General features: G+C 59.3%; 2 protein-coding genes across 2 annotated transcripts; both read left to right on the top strand.

The window, feature by feature from the left end:
• The first annotated feature begins 2,949 nt into the window (after window positions 1-2,949).
• Window positions 2,950-12,778, top strand: SH3BP1 (SH3 domain binding protein 1). Its single transcript, XM_059816702.1, has 18 exons — window positions 2,950-3,011; window positions 4,889-4,931; window positions 5,314-5,418; window positions 6,298-6,374; window positions 6,659-6,770; window positions 6,869-6,945; window positions 7,633-7,768; window positions 8,429-8,497; window positions 8,887-8,977; window positions 9,267-9,409; window positions 9,494-9,605; window positions 9,700-9,781; window positions 10,495-10,575; window positions 10,683-10,799; window positions 11,236-11,333; window positions 11,522-11,651; window positions 11,819-11,934; window positions 12,420-12,778. Exons 1-18 carry the CDS (start codon window positions 2,950-2,952, stop codon window positions 12,776-12,778), a joined length of 2,010 nt encoding a protein of 669 aa, XP_059672685.1.
• Window positions 12,779-13,890: 1,112 nt separating this feature from the next.
• PDXP (pyridoxal phosphatase) lies at window positions 13,891-15,150 on the top strand. Its single transcript, XM_059817103.1, has 2 exons — window positions 13,891-14,482; window positions 14,779-15,150. The coding sequence occupies exons 1-2, from the start codon at window positions 13,891-13,893 to the stop codon at window positions 15,102-15,104; spliced, it is 918 nt and encodes a 305-aa protein (XP_059673086.1). The 3' UTR covers window positions 15,105-15,150.
• Window positions 15,151-18,992: the final 3,842 nt, after the last annotated feature.

The following is an 18,992-nucleotide window of genomic DNA, read 5'->3' as shown; positions in this document are numbered from 1 at the left end:
GCACATGGTCTTCCTCCCCCCTGGCTGGGCTGGAGAGCTTGGTGGGGCGAGGCGGATTTCTCGGGCTTCAGTGTCTTCAGGCGGTGGGGTAGGTGATGGGCTGGGAGTCGGGGAGGGACTGGAGCCCAGCCCATCGCTAGGGGGCACCACTAAGCTCTGCCCTGGGAGCCCAGCTCTGCACTGGGGGGGTCCGGGGGGGTACTGCTGTGCCTTGCACACCTTTGCCCGCAACCGTGGGCAGGCCTGGCTCCCTGCGGGGAGGGAGGGGGCTCGCCCCAGCCGCCTGATCACTGTGACACCAGAGCGGGGGTCTGCAGGCACGGAGGAGACCAGGGGGTGGCATGTCCCGAGTGATCCCCATCCCCATGGGACTTGCGACCACGGGAGCCGCTTCCCATCCGTAAGCTGGCTTTAACAGGGCCTGATCTTAAAAGCAGGGGCAAGCTGTGCCCTGCATTGGCTTGCCAGAGGTAGAAGGAGGCCTGTGCGAGATCGAGGCGAGCGGGGTGCCTCGTGCTTTCAGCTTGGGGGCAGCGAAGGTGGGTGTTGGAGCCGGGTGCAGGGAGCGGTAGAGGAGGGGGGAGCAAGGTGTTTATGCTGGGGTTCTGCTGTGTCTTACTTCCCTTTCTGGTCTCTTTTCAGGGTTTTGTATGGGTTTTTTCTTTGCAGATCTTGTTTGGTTCTTGAACAGACTTGTATATATTTTCAGTGCAAAATTCTGTACATGGAAGAAAACAAACATTTAAAACGAAACGCCCGGCGCGAAGAATCTGCTGTATTTATGGGAAATAAAGAGTTCTTTCCTGATCTGATCCTTCTGCCTTTTGACACAAGAAATGCATTTTCCCCTCACCATCCCTGACCATGGAGGAGCTGCTTCCACCCTGTGAGGGGTCATTTCCAGCTCAGATCCTGCCCCTGCAATCCTGTAACTCATCCCCCAGTCACCCGGGGCCTTGCCACAATGATTTCCCCACTCCCGTGAGCAGGGAGAGGGGATGATGGAAGTCCCCCAGCTGCTCTCAATTCCTGTTTGAGAGCAGAGTCACTTCCAGGCTGCAAGCTGGCTGCTGCCTGCCTCCCTCCCTCCCCGGGGAGAGGCAGTGGGCAGGGGTCTGTGCCCCACAGCCCACGGGGAACAGGGCTTGAGCCTGCTCCCGTGTCCCACATGGCTGTTAGCAGCTTCACCACTGCCTGTAGCAGCACTTCCTCCTCTCCCCCACGGCTGCCTCTCGGAAGCGGCTCCCCGGGGCAGTTTTGTTGCAGGGGTGCAGGGAGGGGGATCTGCTCCTGCAAGCAGCAGCCCGGGGCTGGGAGCGAGTCTCTGACATTGCATGGGAGGAAAGAGGCCACGGCTTGGCCACTGCCTGATGCAGCCAGCGAGGGTCTAGGGGGGGCTTTTCTGTGTCTTTACAATAGGTCCTTGAAGCCCTTGCAACCACACAGGGCTCATGGCTGGGACATCAGGCATGCTTGGCCACAGGTTTAGAGCAACCTGGTGTTCAGGCAGGGAGAACGGTGCTCGCTTGCTCAGTCCCTGCTTAAAAGCAGAGGTCCAGCACTGGAGGCTCTCCTCGCCACTGAGAAGGAGCAGAGCCCAGCACCCCCGAAATTATTGCTCCTCAGGCTTCAGAGTACAGGTGGAGCGGCCCTTCCGCCTCTTTTTCCTTTGCTGCTTGTCTCATCTACCCACAAACTGACCGCTTCCCGTCTGGGCTCGGGTGCTAGTTCCTTTGCCAGCCACGTAACCCAGCTGACAGCAACCTCCGCTCTTTCTTAGTGCAGAATGAGGAAAGTCCCAGCTGCAGGTAGCCAGAAATAAAGCGAGGTTTACGTCTCATAGAGCCAGGAGTAAAGGTGGTGGTGGTGTAAGGGGGATGTTTTTAAACCAAAAAAAAAAAAAGCTGAGCCCTGGTGCAGCTCTGCAGAGAGCAGGCAGAACCCGAGCCTGGGAACCGGGAGTTTGTGGTTCCCGTGCAACTGTGCGCGGGTGCTGCTGCTCTGCGCTTGGCTCAGCCACCCTGCTTGGAGGAGCCCTGCCAGCAGTGGGGGAGTGGGGAGGAAGGGGGCCTCCCCAGCACACGAGGCGACAGCCCTCGGCTGCAGCTTGCGGTGGCTCCAGAGAGCCTCGGCGATGGCAGGGAGGGAAAGTGCGATGGGGGGTGCAGAAGGGGTTGCAGGGGTGGCTTTGCTGCTCACCCTCCTGCTTTTGTGCCAATGAGCGGGACATGTCGTGGGGGGGGAAAGAGGCTGGATCTGCACCTACAAGCACGGAGAGGTACCCAAGGGGCGTTGGCAGAGTTCGGGTGACCAGGTGGGGCAGGGTGTACACCAGGCATGCCGTATGCACTGCACAGCCAGCTGGCATGGCCATGGGCTGCCCTGCAGCACAGCTGGTGGTGGGCAAGGCAAGGGGGGGAAAAACCACCCTGGCTGAGACAGAGAGCAAGAAACAGAGAATGGGCCTTTCTCTTGGGCTCGGCAGCAGCGTGTGCTTGTCCTGCCTTGTTACGTGTTTGCTGTAATAATATTTCCCCTTTAAGGCTGGGCTGAAGTTATTTATACTTGTGGGGTGGTGACAGGAACACAGAGCGGAGCAGGAGCCCTGAACTGCTCTTACCTGATCTGCAGCGGAGGGGCTGACGGAGGAGGAAGGAAGCTCAGAAAAAGAGAGAGAGTGAGAGAAGGGAGTCCAAGGGAGGGGAAGAGAAAGCAGGCAGGGCATCCCCGGGGAGGGACAAGGGAGGGGACCAGCTGGGGAAACAGAAAGGAACGAGGGAAGGAGGAAGGAGAGGAGTAAGGAGGGAGAGGTCCTCAGGGAAAAGCAAGGGGCAGAGCGGCTCTGGGGCGCCAAGGGGTTGCCGGCATCCGATGCCAAGCATCGCCGAGGGGTGCTGAGCAGGTACAGCCAAGCAGAGTGGCTCTCGTGGTCTCCTCCCGGCTCCCAAGATGATGAAGAGGCAGTTTAATCGGATGCGGCAACAGCTGTCCCATCCCAACACCACCAGCCGGTAAGGACTTTTTCCTCTACCTGTGCCAGAGGGCTGGGAGGGAGCAAGATGTGGGTCCCAGAGGGCTTGCACCGGGGCTGGACTGACCTCCCAAGGCTGGTGGCCAGGGAAAAGGGGAAAGGGGGAGCAACCCTGGGTTTAGAGCATCTTCAGTGTAAGCCAAGAGGCTGTGGCTCTGTGGGGCAATGGGAAGGCTGCACTGGTGCTGCTCAGCAGGGACATGATCCCCAAGCCTGGCTACCTCTCCCAGGGTCCACAGATGCTGCATCCACCTGGAAACAGGACTTTCCTGAGCTTGGCTTCCCCAGGATGTGAGGGAAATGGGGAGTGACCTTCCAACCACATGCCCTGGGCTGTCCCGTGACCAGGAGGATGTTAGGAGCTGGGACCTGCCCTCTCCGCTGAGCCCAGGGTGCCCCACGGGAGCCAGATGCCCTGCATAGCTCTAGCCAGCCCAGTAGTGTGGGTGTCCTGGGATGCCCTTCGAGGAGAGGACCGGGGATCCTCAGAAGACCCATGGACAACTTACAGCTTCACACAAATCCCACCGGCCCCATCCTACCTCTGCTACTTCCTTATTCTTCTCTTCGGTTTTCCAAAGCTCTCCCCTTGCAAAACCCAGAACTGAAATTACAGGGCTGGGTCCTCCCTTCCCAGCCGCCTCATTACTTCTTTCCTACAGCCACCTCCGCAGGTTCCCCAGCACTGGGAGGCTGAGCAGGACCAACTGTGTCCCCTGAACCACTGAGGTCCTTCAGCTAGCCCAGCAGACCGGCCACAGGGAAGCAGCTCCTACATCCTGGTGGCCTTTTGCTCTTCTTGCATTCCCCGGAGGGGAGCGTGATCCCCTTTGCCATCCCTCCTCCCTCAAGATGTCTCATCTCCATGTTAGATGCACCTCCCTTTCATTTAATGCTGGGCAGGCAGGAGGTCTCAAGCAGCTCATGCAGTCCAAGAGCAAGCTCTTTACCCGCTGCAGAGCCTCTCCTCCACGGGCCGCAATCTCACGTGATTTTGCTTGCCTTCAACCATCCGCCCCCATTTCCTGTGGCTCCACGGCCTCGTCCCACGTTGGCTCTGGTGGGCGGTGAAAAGAGAGAAACATGAACTGGGGAAAAAGCAGCAGCAGCAGAGGAAAAGCAAATGGGGTTCCCAGGGCATAGCAATGGCAGCAGACCATGAAGAGAGGTTTCCTCTATGATAGGCATCAGGAAGGTTTGGTGGTGATGGCGGCTGGTGGGTTTTAAATTTGGTTTTGAGCAGAATTTGCTGCAAACCAGAAGTTCCCTTTGCCAGATTCACTCCTAATACCTGCTGCAAAACCAAGCAGAAAGCTGGTTTCATATAGGCATTTCTGGAGCAGCTGGTGTTGGTCTCTGTCTCCAGCTTGACCACAAAGATAACCTTGCTCCGGCACCGGTGGCCCCACAGCTGGTGGATGCCCTGCCCTGCAAAGATGCATGCCGGGCTCCAACAGCACTGCCCTGGATTCGCCTTCAGGGGAGAGGCGGGCGGTCAGGTGTAGAAGGTTTCAGCAGCAAACTTCCCACCTCTGCCATGGCCCCGATAGGCACCCTGTCTCCAAAAACAAAGGCCACATCTGGACATTTTGACTGTGGTGCTCTGAACTGGAGGCCCTGTCTGATGGGGTGTCCACAAGCCAGCAAAGTTGGCCGCCTTGCCCTGCTCCCGCTGTTCTCATGCTCCCGGGCTCATTCTGCCCATAGCCTTGTGTAGGATGGTCAGGCCATAGCCAACGAATCCTGCTCCCAGGAGCCCAAAGAGAGATGGGTGGGATGCACAGGGACCTGCCTTCCCAAGGAGGTTGGGTGGAGGTCACCCCCATCTGCTGATGGCTCTTTCTCCTTCCTCCACAGAGCTCAGGAAGCAACTGAGCTCCTGCCTGAAGATTTGCTGCAGGTGAGGCATGGGCTGGGCCAGCAGGCTTGTGCCTGCTTGTGCCTGGGCATGGAAACCTGCCCCGTTCCTGCCTGCGATTTTCCATGGCAGCACGTCCACGTCACGGGGCTGGGATCTTGCCCGCGTGATGGAGGGCGGCTCCAGGACCATGGCATTAAGGGAATGGCAGTCTCCTGCCAAGGGAAAGGGCTTCCCCAGTTGCTCACAGAGGGATGAATCCAGACCAGGAGCTGTGCTCCCTTTTCCCTGTACCGGGATGCTCTGGGCTGCGGCAGGATGCTGGGCAGGCTCACCCACTCCCAGGGCTGGGTGGTGGGGAGATGGCCTCAGGGCACCCATGGTTGGCAAAAGGGCTTCCCCAGTCCCACCTTTCTGCCCCCAGATAGAGCAGAGGATCGAGCCAGCCAAGCGAGCAGCTCACAGTGTGTCCAAGAGGCTCCAAGCCTGCCTGCAGGGGCAATGCGGCTCTGAGATGGACAAGCGAGTGGTGAGTAGAGTCCCACCACAGCCCGCACTCACTCCGGCTCTGTCCTCCACCAGCAAAGGAGACACAAGGCCCCTGCTTTGCAGGCTTTGCTGAAGGGTGGCCTAAAGCCTAGACCAGGTCCCATCTCCAGCAGTGGCCACCAGCAGATGCCCAGGTAGAGCAGAGTAGGGCAACCCTCTCAACCACGACTAACTTGAGGCCTCCTGAGACAGAGACGGTGTCTTTGTGTTGAATAACCCTCCAAAGCCCTGTTGTCCATGTCCCTTCCTGAACCCCTGTGAACCTCTGGCACCCACGGTGCCCTGTGGTGAGGAGCACCACAGCGCAGCCGGGCACAGTGGTGCTACCGCTTCTTCCTCCTTGGTTTGAACCTGCCACCCTGTTCTTGGCTGGTGCTCGGCTGGTCCTTGTCTGGGAAGCAAACAGTGGATCCCCCTGCACTTTCCTTAGCCCCCCCATGATTTTGTGGGCTTCTTTATTCTTGGCAGCCTGACAAGTCCCAGCTTGGCTTAACTGTTCTCAGTGATTAAACTGCATTGTACCTTTGAAGCTGTGGCAGGGCTGGGCTTGGTGAGGGCCTTCATCAGTGTCACGGTCCTCCACAGGGTACTATTTTAGAGAAGACTGGAGGTTTTCTAACTGACTATGGAGCCTCGGTGCCTTGTTTACCTAACTGGATCCTGGCTTTGGCTGAAGGGACATCCAAAGGGCCCTTCCTCAGGCCCCAGGGTCAACGGGGCTGGGTGGGCCAGGGGAAGATGTGAGGACCCAGCGCAGGGTTTGGCTACTTGCTCCCATGCCATGGTGTCATGCTTCACAGGGAGGGAGCTGCCACATGCCAGCTCACCATCCCTTTCCTGAATCCTTGGCTCTGTGCAGAAGAAGCTGCCCTTGATGGCACTGTCCACAACGATGGCTGAGAGCTTCAAGGAACTGGATGCAGAGTCCAGCATTGGGTAAGTGCCAGTGGGAAAAAGGGCTGGAGGGCAACCCTGAAAGATGCCAGACCCTGGAAGAGCCACTGTCTTGGCTCAGGGGCTCCCACGGCCAAGCTGAACTGTCAAACCCTGTCCTCAGAGCAAATGTTGGTTTCACAGGAGGCTGGTGCCTTCAACCTCCAACTGCAGAGGGGGCGAGGGGCTCGCTCAGGGTCCCACATGGGTATGGGTATGGTGGGGGTGTTGGGTCGGAGGGTGGCATGACTCCAGGCACAGTTTTTTCATCTCTGTCCCCCACACAGGAAAGCCCTGGAGATGGGCTGCTGCATACAGAGCTCACTGGCCAAAATCCTGGCTGAGTTTGAGATCACCCTGGAGCACGATGTCCTGCAGCCCCTCAACAAGCTCAGCGAGGTAGACCTGACTGCCCTCCCAGCTCCACTCTCCCATCCCACCTCCCCTTCCCATGTACCCAAGCCTCTGCAACTCCCTCTGGCCCCTCTCTCCCACAGGAGGAACTTCCCGTCATCCTGAAGCACAAGAAGACCCTCCAGAAGTTGATCTCTGACTGGAACACCATCAAGAGCCGGTACAGGGCACACCATGGCTGGGGGGAGCAGTGCACATGGGGTGCAGCCCCCAGACAAGTTGGGGGAGAGAGGAAGATGACTGCCCTGGAGAGCAAATTTCCCAGGGCTGGAGGTGAAGTCAAAGAGGCAACAGCTCTTCAGGAGCACCCAGCCAGCCCCTATCTGTGGGTGCATCCCACTCTGGGCTGAGATGCTGGCTCCATGGCACAGGAGAGAAGGACAGTGCCATTGCCGAAGGCAGCAAAGTGCCTTGGCACTGCTCGATGCTGCTGTGATCGCCCCACTCTGACTCTTGCGGGGTAGCCTGTGCCATTCCGGGCTTGTTTGGGAGAGTGGGGCAGCTGTGGGTCGCTGGTGGCTTGTTTCCACCCTGCTCTCCCTTTGTCTGAAGGGAGGAGAGGAGGGAACATCTCACGAAGAAAGGCATGGGAAGGGTCCTACAGACCCTGGGTGTTTCAGGCAACCATGCTGAGTGCTCCCCATCTTGATCAGGTCACACCCCTTGGTGCGGCAGTGTCTTCCTCTGGGGGAGGGAAATGAGAGACGCTGGCCAAGGAAAGCCACCACAGGGCAGTACTGTGACTTGCCATCCCCCTCATGGTCCCCATACCCCTTCTGCACCCCCGTCCCACCCCATGTCCCTGATGCTGAGGCTGTGGGTGTGCCTCTTCTCTTCCACCGCAAAGGCTGAACCAAGCTGCTAAGAGCTCCAGTAACAGCTCTGGTGCTGGCGCTGGCCCCGGGGCATCTTCTGCTGCCAACAAAATGGAGATCTTGAAGGAAGAGGAGGAGGAGGTGAAAAGGAAGGTGGAGCAGTGCAAGGTGAGAACATCGCTTGCTCTCTCCTGCGGGGCAACTCCAGGGCTGAAGACCTGCTCCCCTCCAGCGGTTCCATCCGAGGGGACCCCACGCCAAGACAGATGCAGCCAGCTGGCACGTCCTGCCCTCTGCAAGCAAACCAGACCCTCGAGGAGCAGAAATAGGGAGATGCCCCAAGCCCAGGGAAGAAGAAGAGTAAAGGATTCAAAGCACAAGCTGCTGCAGAGAGGAGGCTCCAGGAGCTAGAGCAGGGAGCTTATGGGGTTCCCTCAGGCTGGGAGCCAGCCAAGCTGGGGTCTGTTCTGGGTGGCAGGGGACTTTCACATCAGCTTTCTCCACTTCTGCCCTGTTTCTCTGAAAAGCCCAGTGTCTTGTCTGGCAGATCCCACGGGCATGCTGGAGCTGGAGGTGCAGGGACCTCTTGTCCCTGAGCCTCCTGTGCCAGGGCCCTGATCGTAAGGCAGGTTGCTGAGGCTACCCGAATGCAAGTGATGGGGGCAAGGAGGAATCCCCATGTGGTCCCAACCTGCCTCCCCACCACACCCAGGAGACCCTGTCTGGGTGACTCACAGCCCAGATGGGGGGCTTTGTGAAGACATCCCCTCTTCCTTGGGCGCCAGGGCGGAGGTGGAAGGTTGCTCTTCTCTGTGTCTCCCTTCCCAGGACGAGTACATGGCTGACCTCTACCACTTCTCCACCAAAGAGGACAGCTATGCCAGCTACTTCATCAGAGTAAGTCCTCTCTTGCACTCCTCTTCCGCATGTGAACAACTCCCAGGGTATGTGTGAGCACAGCTTTGTCCCCATCCACACCAAGCCCTCCAGACAGGACAGAGGACAGCCCCAGGCACCAGCAGGTGCCCAAAGCTGGCCTTGCTCCATGCACTGCGGATGCACGTCGCTGCTAGCACCAACTGCAAACAGAGCGGCTTGTCCCGATGACCCCCATCTTCAATTTGCCCTCTACCCCTCACTATAGCCATGGTCCCAAGAACCCCGGGGGGGTTCCCCTTGCAGCTCCCCCTTTGCCCCGTCTCCATGTGGGTTCAATGTCCTGGGGATGGGAGTCTCTCCAAGAGGGTGCTGAACTGAGTGCTGTTCGCATATTCCCTGTCTGGCAGCTGCTGGAAATCCAAGCCCAGTACCATCGGCAGTCCCTGGGATCGCTGGACTCAGCTCTGGCGGAGCTGAAGGAAAGCCACAGCCACACAGGTACCCGCCAGCTCTCCACGCAGCCTGGGGAAAGCCGCAGCCAACCCCAGGGGACGCGAGCGTGGCCGGTGAGGCTGGGAAAGGCCGGTTTTCCCTCCCTATGCCTGCTGCTGCCTCCCACATCGGCTGGTGGGATGGGGACCACAGCCTGAGGCGGGATGGGGATGCTGCCTGCCCTGCCTCTGCTTCTACCCAGCCAGCCCCAGCTCGGAGTGAGATGCTGGCATGGCTAGAAGCCAGATGGCCGCAGCAGCTGCCGTCCCTCCCAACATTCACCTCCCTCTTCTAGAGCCCTCCTTTGCTGCAGACACCCCGGTGGCGGGGTACTACGGCGTGCCCCTAGAGACACACCTTAAGAGCTTGGGACGGGAGATCGCACTGCCCATTGAAGCCTGTGTCATGATGCTGCTGGCCTCTGGCATGAGGGAGGAGGTAGGCAGTGCTCCTGACCCTCCCGCCACCCTCCCCCCCAAAATGCAGCCCCCCACATCCCTTCCCTCTTTGCCCCATCCCCAGGGACTCTTCCGGCTGGCAGCGGGCGCCTCAGTGCTGAAGAAGCTGAAGAGCAGCTTGGCCAGCGGCTCCAATGCCCTGGAGGAGTTTTACTCGGACCCCCACGCTGTGGCCGGTGGGTGTCAGCAAGGCGGGGCAGGGGGACACAATCGGGCAGTCCCTGCCGTCCCCCAGCCACCATCACTCCCTCCGCTCCCCTCCCCTCCCAGGTGCGCTGAAATCCTACCTGCGGGAGCTGCCCCAGCCTTTGATGACCTTCGAGCTCTACAATGAATGGGTCAAAGTGGCCAGGTGGGTCTGGGTGTTGGGTTGGAAAAGCCTGGTGAGGCTCAAAAAGCCCCCCCGCCACCCTCCCTCTGTCCCTCCCAGCAGGGCTGCTCGGCCTCGTTTGCCATGTGGGGAGATAAGAACACAGCGCCTGGTCTGTCCCATGCTTGGCAGCAATCCAGATGGCCCAAAATCTTGGAGAATAGCAATAAAAAACACAGCAGGGCGACAGGGAAGGCTGCAGCCTTTTTAATTGCAAGAAGAGCTTAGCCTATGAAGACCCACTTGGCCTCAATGCCATGAGCCCCATCCCACTGGCCCACCAGCCCAGTTTGGCCTCTTGCTTTCAGGATGCAAGGAGTGGCAGAGGAGGTACAGCAAAAAGCCTGGGGGAAGGGGGAGGGCAGCTTTCTAAAAGGGATCAGCCCAGTGCCATTGACCCACGTAGTCATGGTGAAACAGGGTTGTTGCTTGTGGCAAGGCAGTGCTCACCCCCAGGCCCACCCTCAAGTTATATTCGTATCATATTAAATCCTGCTGAGCCTTTGGGGTGCAATTTTGTCCTCTGTGAATACCTGCCTTAGCTGCCCAGTAAAGGCAGCAGCAGGGCATCTCCATTCCCAGGGCTATGGCCCGCACGAGGTAGCCAACACTGGCCTTCCTCCCTTGCACACCGTGTCCCTCTCTGACATAGGGAGTGGGCTGAGCTCTCCGCTCCTCCCTCTTCTCTCTCGCAGCTTAAAGGATGTTGATGGCCGCGTACAGAGCCTGCAAGACATCTGCAGCCGCCTGCCCCGGGAGAGCTACAACAATCTGAGGTGTTTTGCAGGGATGGGGCTTTTTTGGCCCCAAGCAATCACCAGGGGCAGCCGTTCCCTCCCCGAATCTGTCCTTACTGCCCGCTCACCTTCCTTTTATCCCAAAGGTATCTGATCAAGTTTTTAGCCAAGCTGGCTGAACACCAGGAGTTGAATAAAATGACCCCCAGCAACATCGCCATCGTGCTGGGCCCCAACCTGCTGTGGACGCAGCAGAGCACAGGGTAAGACGTGGCTTGGAGGGGTGGGAAGCAGCTCAGGGTGCCCTGAGCACTAACGCCGCAGGAAAGGCTGATCCTGCAGCCTTCAGGCTGGTCTAAAGCACCCGCGCATCTTCCATCCTCAAGTCCTGTCCCTTGTCCCTGCAGTCCCCGAGTGACCCGTCCCCTCGCCAAGCATGTGTCCGCTTAGCCACTCTGCAAAGTAGCAGAGGAAGAGGCTGAGACCCGGAGCACTTGTGACATGGGTGGCCTCCAACACCATTGGCCTCCAACACCAAACTAGGGTTTCCAGGACTGGGAACAAGGCCCACCTCCCACACTACCACCCACATAAGCTGGGCTGTCTCCCCTTTGGGCTCTGCCCCCTCAGGAATGAACACCAAAAGGACTAATGCCCCCAAACCCCTTGTCTGATGCCTCCCCCACCCCTGTCTCTCAGAGACCCTGTGCAACTGGACTTGGCCTCGGCCTCCTCCATCCAGGTGGTGGGCGTGGTGGAAGCCCTCATCCAGAACGCGGACACCCTCTTCCCTGGAGGTAGGGCCAGGGCCTCACTCAGGGGGCTGCAGCAGAGAGTGAAGGGAGGAGGAAGGGAAAGGGACATTTCTCCATCCCCAGGAGGAGGGAAGCGGGAGACCGCTCTGGTTCCCCACTGTGGGGTCACCAGGGGAAGCTGCGCACAGCAAGCGCTTCCTCGCGGGGTCTCCTCCTTGCTGTCCACCCAGAGGTAGATTTCAACGTCTCGGGCATGTTCACGCCGCCTGCAAACAGCGAACTTGGCGAGGCCACGCTGGTGGAAGAGCCGCCCCCCGAGTCCCCTCCGGCCAGCACCCTCTCTCTCCCAGATGGAGAGGCGTAAGTCCAGCAGAAGCTGGGGGCTCTGGCTGTCCCAGCTCTCCCCGTGTCCTCCCCTCATCCCACCCCACGCCATGGGCCATATCCTTGCCAGATGGATGCAAGGTGCCTTGCTGCTAGGACCGCCATGCCCAACCAAAGCCTGACTTGCCCCATTCTCTGCGCAGCATGCTGAGGGACCCTGAGGCCAGGTCCCAGGCAGCATCCCCAGCGGTGACCAGACCGTCTCCCGAAGCCACGGGGCCACCGGCTCCACAGATGACTGACGACACCGCACGCAAAGGTTAGGGTGCCCCAGATGGCACAGTGCTTGGGAGACGACACCCCCCCAACACCACCTCCCCCGGTTTGCCTTCATCTTGCCATTCCCCACAAGAAAGGGCACTAGGGACGTCCCTGCCACCAAATGAGTGGAAGGGCCTCTGGCTGGGGCAGCAAGGCCAGGATCTGGCCCCTCATTGTGTGCTCCATCCCCAGCCAAGGTGGGATTGTAAGGGTGGATGTGGCCAGTCCACCAGTGTGGGGATGAACACCCCCCCGTAAAGAGGTGTCAAAGCTCACAGCCCCTGGTAAAGGGAAGAGAGTGGGGAAAGTCTCCGAAAGCTGTCGTGCACTTGGGTCTCCAGTATGGGAGCTGGGCAAGGGGCAGCTTGTCCATCAATTTGCCTGCAGCCCCCTGCCTGACCCACAGCCAGCAGCGCAGCCCCCTCTGCCCTGGGGAGACACCCCGGCAGAGGGGACCCCAGCCCACCTCAGCTTTCTTTCCAGGCAAGCGCCCGGCTCCAGCCCGACCTATGATTCTGCCGACACCTGTGGCCCAGCCCCGGAGCACGGCTCCCACGCCGGCGGCCCCCGAGCACACAGCAAGCCCCAAAGCCCGGCCACGACGGATGACTGGGGTGCCCAGCCGAGCCCCCTCCGTCCCGCCGCCACTCCCCCCGCAGCCGGCACGTCGCCACAGCCAAGACACCCCGCCATCCCCAAGGCCTCCCACCGGCGAGGCTGATGCGGCAGCTGCCATGGACTGTGCCCCGGGAGCCACAGACGAGGGGCAACTGCTGCCTGTGGGAGGAAGGAGCCCCCTGGCCACATCGCTGCCAGCAGGACGGCCCCCGGAGGAGAACTGAGCAGGGTGGGGGGTGCAGGGGCACTGCAGGGCCGGGGAGATGGGGTCTGGTATCCTTTCAGGACCCAGCAGGTACTGTGGAAATGCCGGGGTGGCCTGAGGGACAGCACGCCCCTTCAGCTCCTCCATCTTGCTCCCTTGGCTCACACCAGCTGGGACCCTCCGCCCGCCTCCTCTTGCCCTCCCGCCTCCACAGAGCCTTCCTCCCTGCACCCACCATGTCCCTGCTGAGGAGCCGGCCTGGGCTTCAGGCCCTGCCACCCCTACGGGACCCAGCTCCCGGCCCAGGATCCCCCGATCCCAGATGAGCCACCCCACTTGGGCCCCCGCAGGAGTCCTCCCATGTCCAGGAGGGGGGGAAGTGGGGAGGTGGGGAGGCTCCCAGGCACTGCCTGCATTTTTTGGGCCGGCATGGGCAGGCTGGCCCTGTGGGACCACGTGCAGGCACACAGCACCAATCCCAGCCCCTCCTGCCCCATTTTGCCTTAAAATGTGCTGCCCCAGGAACACACAGACACGGACAGATATATAAATATATGTATATATTTTGCAACTAAATTATTTAAAGAGCTGGTGTCACAGGCAGATGCGAGCAGGGCGCACGGGGCAGCCCCAAGCGCCGCGCAGGCTGCAGCCGGGAAGGAGGAAGGGGGCGGCACCGCGGAGAGGCACGGTTCCGCCCTAGGGCGGGAGGGCAGCAGGCTCCCCCTACCGGCGGAGAGACAGGGCCAAAGGGCAACGGGAGCTCCGCGGCCCACAGGCCCCACCCCTCAGCAGGGGCCGCCCTGCCGTCGCGTGTTCACCCGGGGGAGGAGGTGGCTGGCGAGGGTGGCTTTAGCCAATCGGCAAGCGCGTTCCAGCTCTGTCCCGCCTCCTCACCGTCTCCCTCAGCAGCCAACAGGGCGGCGCGGCTGTCACTTTGGGAGCCGGCCTCCCGCCGCTCGGCCCCGCCCCTTCCCCTCGAGGGCGACAGGGCCGGGCGGCTGCCGCTCGCCGCGCTCCCCGCCTCCCATTGGTGGCGGCCGGCGGGCGGGGGGCGGTGATTGGCGGGCGGTGGGGCGGGGCGGGACGCGGCGGCCGGCCGGCGGGCGGGAGGACTACAGCGGCGGCGGCATGGCGAGCTGCCGGCGGCTGAGCGGCGCGGGGCTGCGGGAGGTGCTGGGCCCGGCGCAGGGGCTGCTCTTCGACTGCGACGGCGTGCTGTGGGCGGGCGAGCGCGCCGTCCCCGGCGCTCCCGAGCTGCTGGAGCGGCTGCGGCGCAGCGGCAAGGCCGCCCTCTTCGTCAGCAACAACAGCCGCCGCTCCGTGGCCGAGCTGGAGCGGCGCTTCAGCCGCCTTGGCTTCCGCGGCGTCCGCGCCGAGCACGTCTTCAGCTCCGCGCTCTGCTCCGCGCTCTTCCTCCGCCAGCGCCTCCTCGGCGGCGGCGGCGGCGGGGGGATCGGGAACGGGGGCGGCCGCGTCTTCGTGCTGGGCGGCGAGGGGCTGCGCGGCGAGGTGCGCGACGCCGGCCTGCGCCTGGCGGGCGAGGGCGAGCCGGCGCCCGGCGCCGCCGAGCCGGTGCGGGCCGTCCTGGTGGGCTACGACGACCAGTTCACCTTCGCCAAGCTGGCGCAGGCCTGCGGCTACCTGCGCGACCCGCAGTGCCTCCTGGTGGCCACCGACCCCGACCCCTGGCACCCGCTCAGCGACGGCCAGCGCACCCCCGGTGAGCCCGCGCCTTCTCCCCTGCTGCCCCGGGGGGTGCGGAGGGCCGAGGCCGGCGGGGGTGCTGGTGGCGGGGTTGGCCTCGGTTGGAGGCCGTCATCCCGAGACGGGGCGAGGTGTTTCGCTGAGCATCAGGGCGGGCAGGGCTGCCCTCACGCATCCCCGTCACCTCCTGAAGCCATGTTGCGAGCACCCCACTTGCTCATCCTCTGACGGGCCCCAGGGCGCTGAGCTGCCCACAGCCAGCTCCCTGTTAGCCCACAGCTACTTCATTTTCTCCTCCTTCCCCCCCTCCAGGGACTGGCAGCCTCACAGCCGCGGTGGAAACCGCTTCGGGCCGCAAGGCACTGGTGGTGGGGAAGCCGAACACCTACATGTTTGATTGCATCGTGGAGCGTTTCGGCGTTGACCCATCCCGCACCCTCATGGTGGGAGACCGTCTGGAGACAGATATCCTCTTTGGCAAGAACTGCGGCCTCTCAACCATCCTTACCCTGACAGGTGTCTCCCGCCTGGAAGAGGCGCAGGCCTACATGGCCAGCGACAGCGCTGCTGCCAGGGATCTGGTGCCCAATTACTATGTGGACAGCATTGCGGACTTGATACCGGGCCTTGATGAGTAGCACTCTGTACATGTGAGGGCAGAGGGGTCGGGTTCCCCATCCCAGATCTCCATCTGTTCCCATTTCTCTCTCACTGCCCTATTCCCTCGATTTCTGGTTTCTTCACATTCCAATGCCCTTCTCTGGGGGCAAAATGGGGGGGGGGGGGGAGGCTGTGGCAGGAGGGGGCAGGGTTCAAGTTGTCTCCTGTCTGCTGAAAGCTATCCACGATGGACAGAGTCCTTCTCTCCCTCATATGCCAGCTGCCAGCATCTCGAGAGTGAGCTGAAGGCCTTGAGGTTGACAGGGGTCAAATCAGTGTGTCTTTGTGGCCTCTCCCTCCGCAGGGGTTAGGGACCGGCTGTCTTATTATTATGTTTCTCGTAGATAACCAGTGGCGGCCTTTAACTGCTGTCCCTTCACTCGTAACTCCACTTCTGAGCTGCATCCCTGCAGTCCTTGTGGTAACTCCCTCCTTACCAGGGGACCAGCTGGTGTTGTCACCCATCCAGTCTCCATTGGTGCCAGGCTGTGTAAAAGGAGTGTGCCGGAGCTCTGGAGCGATGAATGAGAGCATTGCTTCATCTCTTCTGTCCCCTGTTACGAGATGTTTCCCCCACCACCCCCTGCCTTGACTCAGTTAATAACTGTGCAAGTGTCCATCCAAAGGACTATAGAAAGGGAAGAGACTGGTTTGAGGGGTTTTTTTGTGCCAAACAGACAAACTGTGAGCGGGCACAGTGGGTCTGTGGTTGTACCTTGTTTTCAAGCACCCTTTTGGAAAGGGGCTTGTGAAGGAGAGGGGGCTCCTAGACCACGACAGCACAGTAGTGAACCATATGACTCTCCCCGGTTCCCCTTCCTCAGTGGATTTTGCCATAGTATGGTGAGAGAAAAGGGCTGATGGGGGTCTGTGCTCCAGCTGCTGGTGTGCAGGTGAGGTGTTGGTGGTATTGTCACTGCTGTGAACATGTCGCAGCCCTCAAAATCATTCCTTGCTGCTTTGTCTTTCTACGTTTTTTTAATTTCTTGATCTTATTTATCAAACTTATTTATTGTTCAAATACTGTATTATTTGTATAAACTATGCTGAGTGGTTGCACCAAGGGGACAGGGGGCAGTGCCTTTGGGCCTGCCTTACTGTCTATGTCCCATGTTGATGTTCTTACACTCACCATGTCTCTGTATATAATAAAGTGTGAGCGTAGGCTGGAAATGGCCTCCTTTATTTGCCTGTGGTCCCATCAAAATGAGAATGGCCTGGGTATCTTTGAGTCCTCAAAGATGAGGACATGGTAAGACCTTTCCTCACTCAAGGGGGTGCTGCTGGGTAGACAAGAGAGGGGTGGACAATGTCTTGTGGGTAGTGTCTGCATGCTGCTGTTCGCTGCTGTCTCTTACTGGGGTATCAGAACTGGAGCTGAGGGTAGAGGTGGCCAGTGGGGCTCTGGCATAGGGCGCAGGGTCCAGCCAGGAGCACTGGAGCAGTGAGTGATGCAATCTTTGCCAGCTGCCTTTGCATTTCACAGCATGGGCGATTTCTTGTTGGAACTTCTTGTGCAGCACCTGAGGTCTGCCCACTGCTAGTGAGGTGGACCCCGACACAGTGGTGTCCTGCTCTGCTAGAGGTAGGGGTGAGCTGCAATCTGTCACCCGCATCTAGCTTGCAGAGGGCTGAGAACTGCCCGGGTAAGGTTTTGCTGTCATCCTTGACTACGCTAAGCTTTGAGTGAAGGGGAGGATGTCACTGTACCCCTGGAGGTGACCTTCACTGGACTGTAGCTTGCCATACCCTGCATCCTCTTCCTGAGTTTGGCTGTGGTCCCAGGCCAGAGGGAGAAAACAGATTGGGTAAGAAAAGCGTTTGAAATTGCTTGAAGGTACTTTGCCTCCCTTCCTCTTATGGGAGCCAAATCCTTCAATCCCTTTAACAGCTGTTGGTGGTAACCAAGCATCACATCTGCTGCTTGAGAGATCAGCTGTTCAGCTGAATAACCAGCCTCAGTGTAAGTTAGTGCTGTGTCAGCTCATGTGGCAGAACTAGATGCAGCTTACTGGCCCTAGGATAATTCCAGGTGCTGAGTGTCTCTCCCCCCACCCCCCCAGAATAACTTAGGAAATGGGCCTCCAAAACAAAAGAACATCCAAAGAGCTCTCTAGAGACTGCCCATCATCTTAATCGGTCCCCTTTGTATGCATCTGTCTCTCCCTTTTGTCTGTCCCATCTCCAATTAGACAACCAGAGGACTGGTACTCCCTCAATGAGTGCCTGACCAACACTTGCATCATCAAGTAGAGGCAAGATCAAGACCTAATGTGTCTGCTAACTCTGGCTGCCTAATTAGAGATACCCAGACCCTGACTTATTTTTCAGAGCTCAGTTCTTGTATCAGGCTGAAAATCCGAGCGCTGTTGTTGTGGCTTGGAGCCACAGCTGGGAATGCTCAGTATGGCTGCAAATTGCATAGGCTGAGCTGGTTACCTGTGTGTGTACAGAGGAGATGATGCACAGCAAGAGCATGCCCAGCAGTTGCCTCCTTTTTTCTAGGGTGCTTTGAGGGTGAGTTCTTCTCGTGCTCTCTGCTTTGTTCACTCTGTCCTTCCCAGCTCTCCCAGCCAGCAGATGAGAGTTTGAAGGCTCTCCCAGGCTGGCACACTGGGAAACAGAAGGGCATCCAGTAGCTAATCAGATCACAACAGCCTGCGTTTGGGCCCTCTCCAAAGAGACTTTGGAGTTTGTCCTTTGGATCCCAAACAGTGAGCCTGCTAAGTAGGTTTTCTTTTTCATGTGGCTGCTGCTGAAAACAGAGCTCAGCAGAGTTGATGGCTGATCCCTATCTCTTATGACCATGTAACTTCTTTTGATCTGGTGCACCTCTCCCTGAGGACTTTGCTATAAAGCAGAGGTGGACTTGGAGCAGAGGGGAATAGCCTTTACCTGGCCTTGCCTTTGTTCTTCATGTAGCTGAGGGCACCAGCCATGGGTGACCTGCATCCTGTAAATGCTTCCTCTCCCCAGCCGTGGAAGCAGAGGGATAAGCCCTGCCTCAAGCCACAGGGCTGCTCTTGCTTTGAATGGGGATGAGAGCAGCACTATAGGGGTCCATCAGGTCTGCCAGGCTTTGGTTTTGTGTGGCTTCCCTCTGCTACTGTTGCTCCTGCACGTCATGAAGGTGAGTGTGAGCATATCTCATTAGAAAACTAGACTGGAAGGGTCCCTGAGGGACAGTGAGTTGTCCATCCAAGCCCTTCACACATCAGTTCAACCATTGACACTAAAGGGTCTGTGACCCTCACTGGGGTCAGGCCTTGATTCCTTCTGGGGTGGGTCTGGTGGAGCCACAGAGCACATCTACTGTTGAAACTAAAAAAAATATGGCTCCTGCCTGGGTAGACTGATCTCTTCTTGTCTAAAGCAGTTTTTCTTCTTGGTTGAGCATTCAAGGAAGCAGTGCAGTTGCTAGAGAGCACAGGGCTGTGGAGAGTGGAGCAGACGGGAAGCCGAGTTTGGTGTAGCGTAGGGAAAGGTATTTATTTTCTCACCTTCAGAAAACTGCATCATCCTTTCCTGCCATGCAATAGAGACAATACCCAGGCGGGTGGCAGTCGTTCCCTTACCCCAGGAACCTTGTATCCTTCATCCGTAAGTGCGGTTACTGTGGCAACCGCTGGCTAGATGATGTAAACAGCAACCTGCCGAGCATTGCCTGCTCTGAGCAAGGCCCAGGGAGAGGCTAGGGATGCATGTGTTCCCCCAGCTGGGGGACAGGCAATTTCATCTTGCCTTCCAGTCTCCAGCCATCCTTAGGCATGGATGGGTGGACAAGGCAGAGAGCTGCGAGAAGTCTCTCTGGGCTCTTGGGAGCTTGGAACAATGTGGAAAAGGGTTGGATATATGAGTAGGAAGCT

The sequence above is a fragment of the Gavia stellata genome, chromosome 4, assembly GCF_030936135.1.
Source record: "Gavia stellata isolate bGavSte3 chromosome 4, bGavSte3.hap2, whole genome shotgun sequence".
In the NCBI taxonomy this organism is placed as follows: Eukaryota; Metazoa; Chordata; class Aves; order Gaviiformes; family Gaviidae; genus Gavia; species Gavia stellata.
The sequence above is the reverse complement of the archived record's forward strand: the minus strand, read 5'-3'. Positions and strand labels throughout refer to the sequence as shown.

Excerpts from the sequence above, each read along its gene's own strand:
- SH3BP1 (XM_059816702.1), top strand. The coding sequence starts at position 2,950 with ATGATGAAGAGGCAGTTTAATCGGATGCGGCAACAGCTGTCCCATCCC. Across the intron at positions 9,606-9,699 it reads GGACCCCCACGCTGTGGCCG|GTGCGCTGAAATCCTACCTG; the intron begins GTGGGTGTCAGC and ends CTCCCCTCCCAG. Across the intron at positions 11,935-12,419 it reads TGACGACACCGCACGCAAAG|GCAAGCGCCCGGCTCCAGCC; the intron begins GTTAGGGTGCCC and ends CTTTCTTTCCAG.
- PDXP (XM_059817103.1), top strand. The coding sequence starts at position 13,891 with ATGGCGAGCTGCCGGCGGCTGAGCGGCGCGGGGCTGCGGGAGGTGCTG. Across the intron at positions 14,483-14,778 it reads CGACGGCCAGCGCACCCCCG|GGACTGGCAGCCTCACAGCC; the intron begins GTGAGCCCGCGC and ends CCCCCCCTCCAG.